Genomic DNA, 18,707 nt, shown 5'->3' with positions numbered 1-18,707 from the left:
ACAGGGCCCTCATCCATCCTCAGGTTGAGAATCTTTGGTTTAAAGGTTTTAAATTTCACTCCATACCCCCAAATGGGCTGATGAACAGTCTGTACTTTATAGACAAATGAAGAAATGATAAAAATATTTTTATAAGCATCCAGCATATCCCTGAAAATACCCTAAAAAGCAATTGGTTTTACTAAAGAAAATTTCTCTGGTTTATTTTAAAAGTGAAAGTTTATATAGTGACTTTTAGTCTAGAAATATCTGATCGATGATAGTAAGGTATTAGCTGCCTCTTAATAAACATTAGTAACCTTTATTTTCATGATCTCATCATTGTAAGACCAAAGAATTAGAAATTTAAAACAGGATTTTAAATGGAAAGATAGTTCTCAAGGAGGAACACTGTTTTTATTTGTCTGATCTAAGGGGTTGTGGATTTAAGATTCCCAAGCTGCCATTTCGGTATGTTGAAGTGTATTACCGCTTTCCTAATGTATTTCCCTGTTTCCTTCTGGACAGGGGCTGATGCAGGAGATCAGTGACTTGAGGTTAAGAATCAGTGAAATGGACAGTGAAAGGCTTCAGTATGAAAAAAAGCTGAAATCAACCAAAGTAAGTTTTGTCAATGACAACCATTTTTAAACAAATGGCTCCACTGCTTATCTATGATCATTAATATAGATACAATATGTTTTCTACTCAGTATATGACAAAGAAGGTATTTTACAAGTGAACTTTTTCTCTGAGCTGGAGACCTTTTGATTTAAGCACTATTCTGAATAAAAACCAGGGCTTAACTAATCTGATAGAACATATTACCTGTCATTTCTCTTAATTCTCTAACCTCCTGTGTAAACTGATACTGTTTTCTTGGTTATTTAGCTTATCTCTTTCTATCTGTAGTTTTCTTTTACTCCTCTGTCTCTCTACCAGTCCTTAATGGCCAAAGTTTCTAGCATGAAAATCAAGGTGGGTCAGATGCAGTATGAAAAGCAGCGGATGGAACAAAAATGGGAGTCGCTGAAGGTGCGGTAGACATTGGGGAATGTGGGTCCATGGCTTGTTGCTTTCTGGCTTGTGTTGCTTTGCTGTGATAGTGTTTTTAGTGGTGTGTGCATTTATTTTGTCCGTGTGCCACCTATTTTTTTTTTTAAAAAAATATGTTTAAAGCTAATTAAAGGGACAGTGTGATCCTTAATTTGTTTTTAGAAACCTATGAAATAATTAGTAAAAAATAATAAACAGTAAATGAAAGTGTTTGTTTGTAAACGAAATCTCACTCTGTTAGGCTGTCTGAGATCCAGGCTTGGCAAAATAATTGTAACAAGTTCACCTGTGAAAGAATTCTGTTATGTACCAATAGTAGACATTGCTTTTTTTCCTTTGGGATTTTCTGGAAGGGAAATGTATTCGGCAGTTAACTATCATGGCAGCGAATGGAAATTACTGCTGAGAATAAGCACAGTAAGAACAGTGGCACTTCTTGCCAGTGCTTCTGAAAATTTCTTGTGCTTAATATTCACTCCTTCCATAAGTAAAAACTTCTTAGCTTTATTGGAGAGTTACACCTTCTCATAGTACTAAATGTAATCCATATCTTTAGAAAAGACTGAAAATAAAATGTTTTAAAATGAAATTATTTTATGAATATAAAATTAAAAATAAAGGTGCATTTATAAGCATCACCTAGGATTTTTTTCGGTGTTACATACAGCCAGCAAAACTGAATTTGCTAAAGCTCTTTACCAAAAGGAAACTGAAAGTTAAAACATTAGTAAATAGGTAGAACATTGAACATGGCATCCTTAATAGTCATGTAGTTTTACAAAAGAAGAGTTAAAATCTGTTTTCTAAATCTTTTTTTTCTTTCTCTTTTTTTTTTTTTTTTTTTTTTTGCATTGTTGTAGGAGATTCTGTTCTGTTATCTTAGTAATGAGGATAAATATTCAGTCCCAAGATTTGGCTAAAGTTGTGCATCACCTGCTACTTTACCCACTAATTAGGCTCTACCTTGTCCAGGGAACCTAAGTGCCATCTTGAAATGCTGAATAAATGTCAAGCAAGTCTTAATATCTATTTTCCAATTTGCATTTTATTTTGCTTTTACGATACTAAGCATCTATTTTTTTTATTAGCTTGGTCAGATTTTTTATTTAACATAACATATACCACCTTAGGGCTACATTAGTCCTACTTACACTTTAAAAGATTTCTTTTTTAATTTGTTCACAAAGAAACTTGAAATAATTATACCATAATTATTATAAATTGGATTTTAATAATTGCCTTGCTTTTTGTTTATCATCACCACTGTCTGATTTCTGAAGTTTGTATCTTTGCATCTAAATCACTAATTATTGACTTAAGAACATACTCTCTGAATATTCTCTTTTATTCATAAGCTACTCTTTTTAAATGAATTATCATTTGTAGGATGAACTGGCATCTTTAAAAGAACAACTGGAAGAGAAAGAATCTGAAGTGAAAAGGCTACAAGAAAAATTGTTTTGCAAGATGAAAGGAGAAGGGGTAGAAATTTTTGACCGAGGTAGGAATATGTATTTAATATTGGTTATCTTCTTTTGTTAAAAACCTCTAAGATCTGAAAAAAAAAAATCTGATGTTATTTGATGTGTAATTTTAGCATCAAAGAAAAGAATAGCAGGAGCCGTCTAGCCTAGGGCCACAGGGAATGCTCCGAGGCTCTTTCCTGTGCTCAGGGAGTCCTGAGCTTCCTCGTCTGCAGCTGGAGAAGGGCAGCTCTGGACCCTACTGGGTGTTTCGTTGAGATGACTAAATTGTAAATTACCATCAGGAGAGAGTTTTTGTCCAAATTGCAAAATAAACAAGTGTCAAAAAGAATGAAAAGGAACCATTACGATGTCCCAAGACTATTTTCCTCTAAACTGAACTTGAGACAACATAAAGACATTTAGAAACCTTGTCTGCCCTGTTGAGAGAAGAGAAGAAAAGGCTCTGTCTTTGGAAAACGCAATGAAAATTTCTTAACCTTCAAGAAAGCAAAAAATAGGCTAATTTCTTTTTGGAAAAGTGCATGAATTTATCCAAAAATTGTTTTCATAATTGAGGAGGTTTGTCCTAGATATTATGTGGACTGTAATTTTTAATAATGTAGCTTCTACTTGGTAGAAAATACTGTGAATGCAATGTGTTTTTCTGAATTATATTTGGAAACATAAATGCATGTAACATCTGACGACACTAGATCAAATTTAACCTCTCTTTGTTATTACAAATGATGACTGTGGCAAAAGCAACTTCTGGTTTGTTGGAAACAGAACAAATTTCATTTAGTATAGCTTTGGTACATTTTTTCCTGTTATGTGAACACTGGTATCATTATTGTCTATTCAATGAGGAGCTTGAATTAGATGACCTGTAAAGTCACAGGTATCACAGTTCTCTATCCATCAGGAAACTTAACTCATCAAACATTCAGAAAAATGGAATTGTATGTTCGGAAAGGACATTCACAAACAGGTCACGCTTTTAGGATTTTAAGATAACAATGGAATCATAGGACTTGCAGCCTAGAGGGTATGTTAGAATAGTGCTACCCAAAGTCCAGTCCAAGAACTGGTGCCAGTCTGTGAACTGCTTGCTACCAGTGCACCACCGAGGACATATAGGGACAGAGACCAAGTGGTTAGAAACTTCACAGCAATATGGTGTTGACATAACATCTAACTGCATGATCAGTGGACTCACATGGAGCAGGAGCTACGCCACTTCAGTGTTATTGAACTTGAGTGGTGAGTTGAATGTGACAGAAGCAATGTACTGGTCATGTTCAGGAGGTCCAATATCGGGCTGTAATGGAAATGTGAAAAACGACCAAGGCAACATTAACCAGCTGTTCACCACACACTGGGTCAGGAGCGCTGTCCTCCATCGACCCAATTTCAGGGTGAGAAAGTCAAGGTTCAGAAAGTTGACGTAACAGAGGTAGTAACTCAACGTTAGGTCTTCTGGATTAATTACATTAGATTCTCTTTTTAACTGCACACAGAGCGTTATGTAGTATAATACCCATCCTGACGTCACAAAATAGTGCTTAATATTCAGTCTTTATGAGTTGAGTCTCTTTATTTTAGGTAAAAGGAGACAATAATAGTGCTTTTAAAATATCATTTACTGTTGTAATGTATGCTAACTTCCAATTCAATGGGTTTTCCTGCACAGATGAAAATTTTAAAAAGAAGCTCAAAGACAAAAGTAAGGTTTTTGGTGTATTTCCATCAGCCTTTACATTCACCAAAAGTAATACTTGGACTGTTCTTTGCATGTGTTTTTAAAACATTTCTCTCACCAAAAATGTGAGGTTGCTTCATCGATAAGCTCTCCATTTCTTTGAAGCATACAAAATAGAGGGTAAACAAAAAATAAAAACGAGGAGTAAAAGGTCCCTTAGCAGATTTTATCTGATTCAGCCCTTTTGCTCCATAGGACACAGCAGGGCACCCAGAGTGGTGGAGGTGAGAAAGTATTTTCTCTGGGGTCCAGGAGATGCAGGGTCAGAGAAGGAAATAACGTTTACCCTCCTATGAAAACCTGTTTTTGAGATTTGTCATAGTTGAAAGATCGTTTTGAACTTTGCTTTTCAATGTTTTGTAGCCCACTTTTTCACTGAGATCTACTTTAGGAGGTTTTTTAAACACACCCTCTTGGTGTTTTGAAAGAGAGTGTCATTATTTAATTGCATTAAATAACCCAGGATGTTTCATGGAGCCTGGATTATTTAAGGCAGCATAACGATAAATCTTAAAGGGCTCTCTTCTCCAGACACTGAATTCTTAAGGGAATTTGCCTTAAAAAAAAAAAAAGCAAAGAAAAGAAAGACAATTCCTATAAAATATACCTTAATCGAAAATAGTTATATTAGTACTAAACGATCCATCACTGTTTTAAAAAGTACCTTTAGTCGGGTTTTTTTTTGTTTGTTTGTGTTATGTGTTTTGTTTTGTTTTTTTCACAAAAGGTGGAAATTTTAGCTGAATATTTTTTTCTCTGTTTCAAATTTTTTAATTTGTGATTTCATTCTAGGTTGACTTTTGATCTTTAGACTATTTGCTTTTTAGTATTAAAGTAACATGCTTTTGTATTTGAATGTCAAATTTTAAGTGAAATTACATTCATCTCACTCTGGCCTTTATGTTTTCAAATAGCATTTGGAAATGAGGTTTATAGATGAAGCAAAGTACTTAATATCCTTCTGTATGGAACCTACAGCTTAGCATGACTACTCGTGTAAATATCACATTCCATCAGGCTCTTACCATTTGTGTCTCCATCTTGGTTATAACTGAGTATCATTTTGTCTGCGTTTGTCGTGTGCACTTTGTTCATTGCTTTTGCCCACTGCTTTTTTGAAAACTCTGTGTTTTCATTGTTAGCACTGACATTTCATTGTTCTCTTGAAGATTTTGTTGTTGCTTTGAGAGAGGGTAGTTAGCTCTCACTGACCCTGTGACTATTCAGGTGAGATAGAAGGTGTTCATTTTTCAGATTTTCCCTAAAAGACAATATGTATGGTAAATGTGCCCTTTTAAAAACAATCAAATAAATCAGTAACATTTTTACCTTAAAACACTTCAATCTGAAGAGTCAGTAGCTTCTCATTACTGTCACACACGTTAACTAAACTGACTTCTGATTTGATGTTGTGATATTTTCAGATATTGAAGTACAAAAAATGAAAAAGGCTGTGGAGTCTTTGATGGCAGCAAATGAAGAAAAGGTATCTAGATGAAATTTAAATATTTATTTGAATGTGTAATAGCACCATTTTGATCATTCTGTGCATTCTCTTGAGATATTGCAGTTTGAAAGAACACACCCTATGCACTACTGACATTGAGGGGCAAGCCTTCTCCCTGCCTGCCCAAGTGTGTCCACTGTCAGGGGGTCACACTTGTTACTGTGGCCGAGCATAGGAATGGAGACCAGCAGCACTGGCTCCACTGAGAATTCTCTCTCTCCTCCCTGCATGAATTCAGAAAATGCTTGAGCTATCAAATCTGGGCTCATGTATGAACTCCAAACAACTTTAGCTTCGTGGTCATGTCCCTTTTTTTCTCCTTCATACTGCTGACCTCTTTCACATTGGGGATTGTCTCTGTTCTCCTGAGTAGTGAGATACCAGAAAAGAGAGGCCCAGGCACCATGAAATCAATATGGCCCTAGGCTCTGTTTTAGCTATGGTGGCCCAATGCCATGTCTCCAGAATCTTGTTTCTTCTGGTTGTTCCTCCCCACTTCATCCTGCTAAGAGCAGGGATGCAGTTACTCTACGAAAGAAATGCGTTTCTTCACGGCTTTCCTGCCCCTCCAGCCAGCAGGCAGCAGCAGTTGGGTCCAGCTCCTGTCATCAGAATTGCTCCCCTCTTGTGTCCCTAAATCAGTGGTTCTCAAACTTCTGGCCCTTTAAATACAGTTCCTCATGTTGTGACCCAACCATAAAATTATTTTCGTTGCTACTTCATAACTGTAATGTTAAGCCTTTGCTTAAACCACATTTATTGATATCTTATTTGCCAAAGTGGGTCACATGGCCAAGCCCACACTCAGTGTGGGAGGAGCTAGAGAGCTCATTTTTATAATCCACCACAGTTAGGGCATGGGGAAAAGAGAAGAGGGTAAAGGACAAAACCGTAAGGCTCTGTTTTATTGGCGGGGTTGGGTAATAGCGGGGTTATAGAAGTGGAATATCTATCTCATCAAGGGATTAAGAAGTCAAAATAGAAGAAAAGAAAGAGTGGAAAGAAAAGTAAAAGAGGAAGGGAAGAGTAGAGTCAATCAAGTGCCAACTAGAGTTCAAATTAGAAAAAATATAAAAATGTTCATTGTTTTTAGTAAATAGGTCGCTGATGACTAATTGAAAGGCATGTTTTGAGAAGGGAAAAGCCAGGTGGCCATGAATGACAGCTGATAAACACAGCAGGTGTAGATCTGTTTTTTCAAGACTTGGCATATAAGTTAGAGAGGAAAGTAACTAAAGTTGACTTTTTTTTTCTTGTTTTCTTTTTCTTTCTTTTTTTTTTTTGTATCTTACTACCTTGTTTTGTTTTTGTTTTTTAAAGATGGCAGCTGAGTGATAGGATCTCTAAATTTAGAGGTACTTTTTCTATATCTCTGATATATGTAGGAAAGATGTTCTAGATACTACTAGTTTTACTAAAGTTTAGAAATATTCTTTAAATAATGTAAATAACTCATGTCTACTTATCTTTGTGTTGCAATTACTTTTACCATTTTAAAATCATAGCATTAGATGATAATTTATTTTATTAATAGGACCGGAAAATTGAAGATCTTCGACAATGCCTGAACAGGTACAAGAAAATGCAAGATACGGTGTTACTGGCCCAAGGTAAAAAAGGTACTATAGCTCTAAATGTTTTCTACTTAACTTGATTTTTAAGTGGCCATAATCTTTTATATTTGGCCTCAATTTCTTTTATGAAACATAGCCATTATCTCTAATTAGATAGCTCATTCATCCATTCAGTGATATTGTTCAGCATCTGTTCTCTGCCTGAAAGCATATAGGATAAAGAGCATACTGTAGATTGGTTGGCCAGGGAGAGCCTCTCTAAGGAGTCCATTAGATAGCGTTCCAGAAAGAGAGTACAATAGCACATGCAAGAACTTTTTTGTGTGGGGATGGGGGTGCGGTTAGGGAGGAGTTGGTGTGTTTAAGAAGTAAAAGACCAGTGTAACTGGAAGGTAGTGATTAGGAGAAAGAGTGAGATAGGATTATTAGAGGTGAGTACCAACCAGATCATACAGGTGGGGAGTTTTCACTCTTACTTGGCCCCTAGGGATCCACTGAAGGGTCTTAACAAGTCAACGATAAGATCTTTGTAACAAATAGACCATAGTGGGAGGGAGCAGTGTTGGAAGGAAGGAGAGCTATTTAAGAGACCGTGGCAGTATTCCAAGTGGAAAGATCTGATGGTCCTGACTGGAAATATATTTTGGTGTTGATGTGTTGAATGAGTGGAGGAGCATGAAGAAGAGATAGAATTAAGAAAGATCTCTGATTAATGCAACTGGCTGGATGATAGTTCCATTTTCCAAGATAGAGAAACCTAGAGAAGGAACATTGGCATGGTTAAGGGGCATCATGTTCAGTTTTGAAAATGTTAAATTAAAAGAAAACGCACACACACAAACCCTGTAAGACATCTAAGTAAAGATAGTTATGCAGTTTGTTGTATTTATTATTACTTTATCGGTTGTCCTCAAATGTGGAAAAACTTTTGGAGTCATTCAAAACAAATAAAAATGTTAAGGACTTTAAAAGTTCTCTTGTTTATTATCAATGCATAGATGGGGTTATTTGCTCTAAAAATAAGCACTGGAGATTAGCAAGTCTTTTGGAAGACACGCGTGGTTGCTTTTTCCCATTATCTGTTCTTTCTGCTTTAAAATGTGTGGAATAAAAGGATCCTTTTGGGGGATCAAAAGGGCGTTATCTCTTTTTCTTCTCTTTCTATGTTTTTCTTTTTTCTTTAGGAGCTTGGTAGTGATGAAAACGGAGTTGTTTAAATGGTGACTCTTTTGGTACCACTGGTATTTCTCAGCTTGGTTATTTCTGAACTGAAATTTGTGCAAAGCCTCCAAATTTTGAAACAAAAGTACAGGAGAGTTGTTGAACTGAATTCACTTTTTGAAAAAAAAAAGATATTTTTTATTGATTTCAGAGAGGAAGGGAGAGGGAGAGAGGGAAAGAAACATCAACGAGGAGAGAGATTCATTGATTGGCTGCCTCCTGCACGCCCCACATTGGGGATCAAGCCCGCAACCCAGGCATATGCCCTGACCAGGAGTCGAACCGTGACATCGTGGTTCATAGGCAGATGCTCAACCACTGAGCCACGCCGGCCAGGCTGAATTCACTTTTTAATTTTAATCTTGTGAGTCTATCATTGCCCCAGTTGACACCACTATCAGTTAATACCTCTATTAATACCACTGCTGGGTACTCACATGGCCCAAAGCCCTGGGGCCTCAGACGCTACCAGTTGAAGGTGTTGTTTCCTAGGTCCTGTGTTTTTTCAAATGATTCCAGAAGGTGACTCTTTGATTTTTTTTTTGAGGATCAGAAAATTTTTTACATTTAATATATTTGGGATTCTTCTTCCAAAAGAGAAAATTTGCTGTTGGTCCTCTGTTTTCTTTGTCTTTTCCTAGGCCAAGAGGGTGACTATGATGACCTGCCCACTTCCGGTTCCATCTCCACTTTTCTGGAAGCACAGGGTTTTGGGGAACTGGAGAAAGGTCTGTCATCCACGCCAGTGATGGGGTCTCCCAGTCGTGACCCACTGAACACAAGTGTTCCGGAAGAGGTATGTATAGACTCCCAATAGTCTCTTCCTGCTGGAGAGAGTGTGTCATTGAAAGTTAAAGTGCTGTGGACAACACGAAAGACATGGGATTTTTTTCTCAGCTTGGTACTGATGACTTGGTTTGCCCTGAAAGTTTTTGTGCCCTATAAGTTTTTATTTGAAATGTGTGTATGTTTTTCCCCCCTTCTTTTTAATAAATAAATGCCCTGGGCAATGTCAAAATTGCTTATGTAATTCAGGAAAAATATAAGAATCCCTTAGGGATAGATGTCATCTTAAATATGGGATTCTAATCTATATATTAAATAATAAGTAGGGAATAAATAAAGTGGGGATAAAGTGAGATTATATAGAGAAATTGATTTGAGTCACCTTTGATGGAGACGCTGTAATATGAAGGATTGAAATTTTCCTCTGATTTCTTTAGATTTGGAAGAAGCAACTGGAGGGGAATAAAGTCTTAAACTCACTTATTTTACTTTCATATCAAATTGCCACTGATACCTTTCTCCATTATCTATTGCGCCCCACCCCAACACTTTGTGTCTTGAATGACAACATTTATTTTGCTGACGAATCTGCACTTTGGCCCGGGCTCAGCAGGAACATCTGGTCTCTGCTCCACTTGGCAGCAGCGGGAGTGGCACAAAGGCTGGGGCTTGAGTCACCTGAAGGCCACCCATTCCTCTATCTGGTGGTTGGGGCTGGCCGTTGGCTGGGACTTCAGCTGAGGCCCTGGCTGGACCCACTGCATGTGACTGCTTGGCCTCCTCATAATACAATGGCTGGTCCAGAAGATGGCCATCCCAAGAAGAGGAGTAGGCAGATTCGTATCACCTTTTATGATGTTTCTCAGAAGTCATGTAGCATCTCTTCTCCTTAGTCATAGGCCCACCCAGATTCACGGAGAAGGAGTTATCAATTACCTCTTGATGGACAAGTGGCAATATCACATTGTAAGGACATGTGAGATGGGGATCTCTTGGTGCAACCACATTTGGAAAATAAATCTGTCCCTCACTCTCTGGCTACAACAGTTTATATCCCTCTCCCATGCACAGTGTGCCCAACCCCTCTCCAAACACCCCTTAGTTTCATTCCAATTAGGCATCAGCATGCCAGGAACTTGTCATCCAGACCAGGTCATGATGTACATGAAGCTCCTCAGGTGCATCTTCTTGGGCACAGCTTCTTGGGTACCACTCCATTCAGTTTAAGAACCGGGAACTTAAGGGACAAGCTCTGTCCCCCACACACCTGACATACAATTGTGGGATAGGTATAACATAATTGCTACAGGCACTCTCATTTAAAAGAGGGACAACAGAAGGGACACAGGTATCACTAGTTCGTAGCAATTCCAAAATCTAGCCAGGCATGTGGTGCCAGTTCCTTTGTTAGGACTGAGTCCTCTGGGCTCTTGGTTTTTCCTTCTGAGTCATCCTTCCTTTCCTACAAGAAGGGGATGTACTTGCAGGTAGTAGTTTTCTGTAAAAGTGTCCATATAGGTCCAAAGCCACCTTTAATTTTTTCCTATCTTTGTCCCTTTTAGTCCCTTTGGTACAGTATTTTAAACATTCAGAATTTCTTATGAGTCAGTTTGTTATCCACTCCATTAGATAAAAGCATTATCTGATTAATGAGATACCTTCACAATAATCCTTCTCTACCTTAGGTTCCCTGTAAGGCTACTGTGGGATATCCCTTTATATTTAGAGTTTACGATCTGTTTTTAAGGGTCAGTGAGACAGCACCCCCTTAAATCTTCCTAAGGTCTTAACAAACACACACACATGTCTTCATTTTAAGACTGTTTTCCTCACAGCCCCCTGAAACCATTTCTTAATCTATATATATAAAAGCCTAAGCAACTGTTTGACCAGTAGCTATGATGCGCACTGACCACTAGGAGGCAGATGCTTCATCTGGTAGGTTAGCTTGCTGCTGGGGTCCAGCTGATTGGGACTGGGCGAGATGGGCTGGACATGCCCTGGAGCCTTCCTGCGGTCCCTCCTTGGTCCTAATTGTGCACCGGTGCGAAGGACATCCCCCCCCCGTCCCCCCCCCCCCCCACTCCCAGTGCACGAATCCATGCACCAGGCTTCTAGTTTTAATATAATGTGCTGTCTGGAGAGACTGGGAATGGGAAAAAGTTTTATTTTTTTAACAAAACAACCTTAGGTCTCTTATATTTAACAGTTCCTTCTTTGCTCATCTCAGTAAGTAATTAGAAGAAACCAAATGGCATCTTTACTTTTTATATCTGTTGCTGATAATTACATAATGAGAAGATGAAATTTGAATTGAATGAAAATGAATTCAGGGAGACAACAATTAGCATTTCTCTTAAATATAAGAGAGGGCTAAAATATGTCATTAGCAAGGAATTAGTAGTGGGTGGATTGGTGGTAAAAGGTACAAATTTCCAGTTATAAGATAAATATAACTACTGGGAATGTAATGTACAAGCATATGACTATAATTAACACTGATGTGTGGTATATTTGAAAGTTACTAAGCGAGTACATCCTAAAAGTTTTAATGACAAGGGAAAACAAAACAAACATTTTCTTCTCTTTTTTTAGTCTCTGAGGTGATGGGCGTTAACTAAACTTATTGTGGTAACCATTTCGCAATATAAATCAGTCAAGTCATTATGCTGTAAACCTGAAACTTATACAGTGCTGTGTGTCAATTATATGTCAATAAAATTGGGAAGAAAAGGGACTCGCTAAGGAATAAGAAATGTTTTTAGAGGGAAAAGGTCCCTAATTGTTCAGTACATATTTACAGCTTAACCCTTTGAGTGCCAACCAATATCCTAGGAACTATGCTAAAATTGCCAAGGCATTTTTGCTGATTTTACAGCAGTTTAGGGAAAAAATTATGAATCGCAAGTAAATGAAGTAACATATTCAAAAACTTAAGGAAACCTTTACTACATTGACATATTTAGCAATATCATCATCACTAATAAAAGCAGACTTAGAACTGGACGCCATTTCGAAGCTTTGATAGCGCTCCCTGCACTTTTGGCGAAAGACAGGAGGAGCACGATCGCGCTCCCCGGCACTCTAGGGGTTAAGGGAAAGTTACACTCAACAGCCATTGAGTGAGCTATATTTATAGAGACAGGATGCTGCTATATGTAGGATGCACTCAGATAATCTCATATCCTTAAAAAAGTCTTTGCTGGGTACATTGCAATTTTTTTCTTTTGTTTGGGTTTTTTTTGGAGGGGGTGTTAAAGAATAGTTTATTTTTAGAGAGAGAGGAAAGGAGAAAAGAGAAACATCCAGGCGAAAGTGTAACATTGATCAACTGCTTCCTGCACACCCCCTACCAGGGATGGAGCTTGAAACCCGGGGAATGTGCCCTTACCAGGAATCTAACCAACAACCTTTTGGTGCATGGGATGACGCTCAACCAAATGAGCCACACTGGCCAGGGCCAAGCATTTTAGTTTTAATGAGAGATTTTGAGTTTGGAGCAAGAATGATTTGATGAGGATTGAAGGTGTTCAGCCACATCTATCTATCTATCTGTCTGTCTGTCTGTCTAGATCTAGATCTAGATATAAAAGGCTAATATGCTAAGTGTCCGACCATCCGACCAGTCGCTATAATGTGCACTAACCACCAGGGGGCAGATGCTCAACACTGGAGCGGCTAAGCAGCAGTGACTTGGCAGCGGTGGTTCTCGGGTGACGCACCCTAAAACCAGAGAAGAGGGAGACCAGTTCCTCACAGGGTCACACTGGGGCACTGTCGGCCCCAAATCTGATTTATTACACACTTGCATTTGCGTTCCACACCCTGTACTACAGCAACTTTGCGGAGTGCCCGCTTGCACTCTGGGACCCCTCAGGGGATGTCGGAGAGCCGGTTTTGGCCCGATCCCCAGTTTTGGCCTGATCCCTGGTTTTGGCCCGATCCCCCCAGGCGAGGCTGAGGGACCCCACCTGCCAAAGGGACCCCACTCACTCTGCAGACACTGGACCGCAGGAGGTTGGCTCCTGGGTGAGTCTGGCCCCATCTCACCCAGTCCCGCCTTCTAATTAATTTCCTTTCAATGTGCACAAATTCGTGCACGGGGTCACTAGCTTTAAACAAAAAGCCAGGAGGGAGACTTGAAGTTGGATTTAAAGCCCTAAAGTTTGAAAGGAAATAAAATCAATCTGCTAGTGGAAGTTCATTTATTTCTTTTTTCATGAGTAGGAACCCAAGGAGATAAGAACTTCAGGAAGCAGGGATGATCATTAAATAAGTTGTCCAGGATAAATCATAAAGATTCAAACTGGAAAAAAAAAAAGATAGTGAAATAATCTCTTTTATAATAAGATGACTTATTAAAAAACAAAATTCGACTGAGTAAATTTAAAAAGTCTTGTTGGCTTAGTGCATCAATTCATGAATCCAGCAGTATCCAATCTAGGAGATGAGATAGAAAGGCCCAAGGAGCTGTACAAGATGAAAGGCTTTTTGTAGAAGTGAGCAGGAGCAGGGAAGTTATGTGAGGCACTGCTGATTGGTTAAAACAGGGTTACTTTCCTTACATGGAGCAGAGGGAAGTCCTGGAGCCCCGTCAGGTAGCTTGTGGGAGCCAGCAGTACTGCTGGGCTGACCGAGGCCCTCCTTTTCTGGGAGAGCTGAGCACAGACATTTCATTCAGTTCAGGTTTGCTGATGCGGGGCTTCACATGACCCACACCATCTTGGGCCCAGTCTGGTTACTTTAAGAGATTTCACATTTTATAACCTTTGATAGTGTCCAAGGATGAGACCACTGCTCAGTAACTGAAACAAAACTCACAAAGCTGAATTTATTGCTTATTTAAGAGAGTGGACTTGGTTGGTCAGGGACACTCTCTCCAAGCTGATCTTATAGAGCAGCTGTTCTCAACCTGTGGGTCGCGACCCCTTTGGGGTTGAACGACCCTTTCACAGGGTTCGCCTAAGACCATCGGAAAACACATATATAATTACATATTGTTTTTGTGATTAATCACTATGCTTTAATTATGTTCAATTTGTAACAATGAAAATACATCCTGCATATCAGATATTTACATTACGATTCATAACAGTGGCAAAATTACGGTTATGAAGTAGCAACGAAAATAACTTTATGGTTGGGGGTCACCACAACATGAGGAACTGTATTAAAGGGTCATGGCATTAGGAAGGTTGAGAACCACTGATATAGAGGGTTTTAGGATGCTTGGAGCTCAGGGACTGGTGGACCTTCAGAGGAAGCAGGAGTGAGTTGACAGCAGCCGGATGTGGTTATGAAGGTGAGACTGTTGTTGACTGGGTGGCAGTTAGAGGTGTGTTTGCTGGTGTGAGTCCCTACCTTGGTGGCTGACTTACAGAGGTGAGTCATGGTTGGTTGACCTGCAGAAGTGAGTCAACTCACTAAGGCGAGTTTTGTTCACTTTTTTACTGAAATATTTGCTAAAAGTGTTTCATTTATTTGTTCATGATGTGTCCAACCATCTAACTGCTCTCTGGTTGTCAGAAATTATTGAAAACCAGAGTATATAATTTTTTTTCACCGAGTCCATCCTCAGGATACACAAGGCATTTGTGTGGGAAAGTGTATTTTTGTTGTTGTTGTAATATTGTTACTATTAAGCAAAGTGTTTTAAATAGTATAATCACAAAGTACATTATAAATTGTTTTAGTTCTATTTTTCATTAATTCTGTTCATTGAAATTAGCTTGCTCACACACAGAATAATAATTAACTGGAGTGACCAACATTTTATTTTCGACTAGCAGTAGAAACTAAAGTGAAAATAGTGCTCATTTTACAGAGAAAATTGATGCCCAGTGAAGTGACTTGCCTTAGGCAAGTGTTAAGATTTTACTATTAACTTAATTAATAGTATTTATTATGTCTTACAATATTCAGTATCTTATACAGAACCAGGTTCAAAAATTACCTTCCTCCAGAATGTTTTCTCTGATTAGCATTTCTAGGTGTTTATATCCTGAATTTTGGTTGCTCTGTGGCTTGTGTTTTGCTTGATGTGACTCACTTTTGACTTTTTATTATTATATTACAGTTCCACACCAGCATCTTGCAGGTGTCAACCCCTTCATTATCACCAGCATCTAAAGGCTTGGAAACGCCTGAGAAAGCAAAATTGCCTCCTAAGTCCGAGACTTCATTTGAGAAGTATGTCATTAATGTCCTAATGTTGCAAATATAATTGTTTGGAAAAGTAGGTCAATCAAAAGCAAGGGTGCTTTGCATTTATCGACAGACACGATTTCTTACCCAGAGAAGCAAGAAACAGTGAGACATGCGCCAGGAAACCTCATCAGTTTTGTGTTATTGAAATAACAGGCGTGAAGCCAGAAGTAACTGGAGATGAGGCTGAGGATGTGCTTTGGGTCAGGTTAGAGAGGGGGTCTCTGTCCTGGGTCCTGGGTGCCCCTCAAAGGGCTGCGAGCAGAATAGCAGCAGTCCTGTGCCTGAGACTGGACAATGGCTATGGAGGAGATAGGACGGGGATACAATAGTTTTTGCATAGGCAAATAGGATTTGGGGGGAACGTAGTCCCAAATTAATTGCCTAATCTTACAATTAGACAAAATAAAATAAAACACAATACCAAAAAAAGAGAAATAACTTTCCTTGCACAAGTGTTTGTTTTTGACAGTTCTGTTCACTTTGAATATATATGGTCTTTTCTTCATGAAGTTTACAAATACTTTCTTTTTTTAAATTTTAGTGATGGAAAAAGAACCCTTGGCGCTGCTGTTGAAACCCAGATGTCTGACAGTCTTTCGTAAGTTATAAGTGATTGAATGTGAAAAGTGTGGTTGGTACTTCCGGTAGAGGAAGCTTCCCTTACACTAACAGTAACCAGTATTGAAAGGGAGTGACTATGAGGCCTGAATGAATGAATGAAACTGTAATGATCAAGTGGAGGTGAGGTGAGGGTGGGGGATGTAAGTTGACAAAGAAATACTTGCTCACTTATCATTGTCTCATGCCACGTTTCTGTAGATCTTTAGCCTTCTTTACCAGTTTTCCCCTGAAGTTCAGTGCTTGTAATTTCACTTTTGTGCTGATATTTTAAATCTTACAGAACAGAATCACAGAGGAGTGTGGTGGCTGGAAAGTTGCATTGGTTTTCTGCACTTTCAAATTGATAAACTGACCTAATATCTATGTTTATCCAAGCTCACGTCTGGATTAAATTAGGAAAATGTATTCCTCGAAAAGTACTCAAAGATAAGATCTTTTTCACCATTATACTTTATTTGGTGGTAGACACTTCTAGCAATGTATTTACACATAAATACATGACAAATGTTTTTTAAACGTTTGTTTATATACCAGGTGTACCGGTTACTAATGTGGATTTTTTTCAATAGATGGAGTTACACATATGTTGATATATATGCGATTTGATATGTATGCTATTTTGTTGTATTGACAGCAAGCTTCAAAACTTCATATGTCAAATTTGCTGAAGGTATTAACATCATAGATATTTTTACGCTTAAAAATGTCAAATTTTGTGCCAAAAAAAGAGCATTTTCGGGAAGTTTTAATTCATTATTTTGAAGAAAAGTGCTGTTGAAAGTTATTGTATACTTCGGGAAGCTTATGGTGAACATGCTCCATCTCAAGATACTTGTGAACACTGGCTTAAATGCTTTAAAAGTGATGGTTTCGATGTGAAAGACAAAGAATGTCCAGGTCAACCGAAAAAGTTTGAAGACCAACAATTACAAGCATTATTGGATGAAGATGCATGTCAAACTCAAAACAACTTGCAGAAAGATTAAACGTTGCTCAGCAAACAATTTCTGATCATTTACAAGCCATGGGAAAGATTTTAAAGGAAGGAAAATAGGTGCCACATCAACTGAACGAAAGACAAATAGAAAACTGAAAAGTCATCAGTAAAATGTTGCTTCAACGACACGAAAGAAATTCATTTTTGCATCGAATTGTGACTGGCGATGAAAAGTGGATTTATTTTGAGAATCCCAAACGCACAAAATCATGCGTTGATCCAGGTCAACCACCAACATCGACTGCAAAGCCAAATCACTTCGGAAAGAAGACAATGCTCTGCGTTTGGTGTGATCAGGAAGGTGTGGTATATTATGAGTTTCTAAAACCAGGTGAAACCATTAATACTGATCGCTACCGACAACAAATAATCAATTTGAACCGCGATTTGATTGTGAAATGACCAGAATGGGCCAGAAGACACGGCAAAGTAATTTTGCTTCATGATAACGCACTATCACACATTTCAAAACCAGTTAAAGACATGTTAAAAGATATTGCCTGGAAAGTATTAACCCACTCGCTGTATTCACCAGACCTTGCTCCTTCAGATTACCCCTTATTCTGATCGATGGCACACGCACTTTCTGAGCAGCACTTCAAAGCGTAGGAAGAAGTGGAAAATTGGGTCTCTGAATGGTTTGCCTCAAAACAAAAAACGCTCTATTGAGATGGTAGCCACAAATTGCCTGAAAGATGGGGGAAATGTGTAGCTAGCGATGGACATTACTTTGAATAAAGCACTTTTGATGTTTCTCTTGAAATGATCATGTTTTCTTTGATTACAAAATCCACATTATTAACCGGTACTCCTGGTATTTATATTATTCTGTTTCTTTGAGCAAAAGTATTACTTTTTTCCTCTCTCTTTTGAAACTAGTCACATATTCCTGCCTTCAGTTTTAAATAAGACCAGCTCTATAAAACTGAATGCTAATCCTGTGGGTCTCGAATGTTTACAATGTCACTTTGCTGTCACGAGGATAGCAAATGAATTATATAGACAGTAATAGGGATTCCTCTACTATGCTTTGATCAGAATTACAAATGAAGTGCTCTGTCAGACTCAGAAAATCGATTTCTTTGAGAACTGAAAAGTAAAATTTTCATGCTTTATTTATTTTTGTAAGAGATTTTTTAAATTGATTTTTAGAGAGAAAGGATAGGAGTGGGAGAGAGAAACATCGATTGGTGTGAGAGCAAAACATCGATTGGCTGCCTCCTGCACTCCCCCTACTGGAGACCTAGTCCACAACACGGACATGTGCCCTGATCGAATATGGAACCAGTAGCCTTTCGGTGCACAGGATGACACCCAACCAACTGAGCCACACTGGCCAGGGCTTCATCCTTTATTTTAATTAGAGGATTATATGTAAATAGTACCTGAATACTTAAAAAGTTCCCAGTGTAAAGGTATACATGCAAAGGATCTAACACTAGGCCTCAGAAAACTGGTTTAAATTTTCGAATATTGACATCACAAGAATAGTCCTAAGTGTTTTTCCAGCTACTCAAACATGTGCAGGACGTTT

General features: G+C 38.4%; 1 protein-coding gene across 10 annotated transcripts in view; it reads left to right on the top strand.

Moving 5' to 3' along the window:
- The window catches only part of PPFIBP1 (PPFIA binding protein 1), a 168,071-nt gene that overhangs the window by 131,383 nt on the left and 17,981 nt on the right, over window positions 1-18,707 (top strand). For 3 of the 10 annotated variants that reach the window (XM_070410503.1, XM_070410500.1, XM_070410501.1), the window contains 9 exons: window positions 508-600; window positions 922-1,014; window positions 2,422-2,536; window positions 4,192-4,224; window positions 5,685-5,746; window positions 7,302-7,386; window positions 9,204-9,358; window positions 15,425-15,537; window positions 16,097-16,153. In XM_070410503.1, coding sequence (XP_070266604.1) covers window positions 508-600; window positions 922-1,014; window positions 2,422-2,536; window positions 4,192-4,224; window positions 5,685-5,746; window positions 7,302-7,386; window positions 9,204-9,358; window positions 15,425-15,537; window positions 16,097-16,153 — 806 coding nt within the window. The remainder of the gene's footprint in view (window positions 1-507; window positions 601-921; window positions 1,015-2,421; window positions 2,537-4,191; window positions 4,225-5,684; window positions 5,747-7,301; window positions 7,387-9,203; window positions 9,359-15,424; window positions 15,538-16,096; window positions 16,154-18,707) is intronic. The other 7 variants (XM_070410510.1, XM_070410509.1, XM_070410502.1 and 4 more) reach the window with 6 other exon arrangements.

Source organism: Myotis yumanensis, unplaced genomic scaffold (genome assembly GCF_028538775.1).
Source record: "Myotis yumanensis isolate MYYU_CA2020_CCGP unplaced genomic scaffold, mMyoYum1.0.hap1 SCAF_3, whole genome shotgun sequence".
NCBI classification, from domain to species: domain Eukaryota; kingdom Metazoa; phylum Chordata; class Mammalia; order Chiroptera; family Vespertilionidae; genus Myotis; species Myotis yumanensis.
The sequence above is the reverse complement of the archived record's forward strand: the minus strand, read 5'-3'. Positions and strand labels throughout refer to the sequence as shown.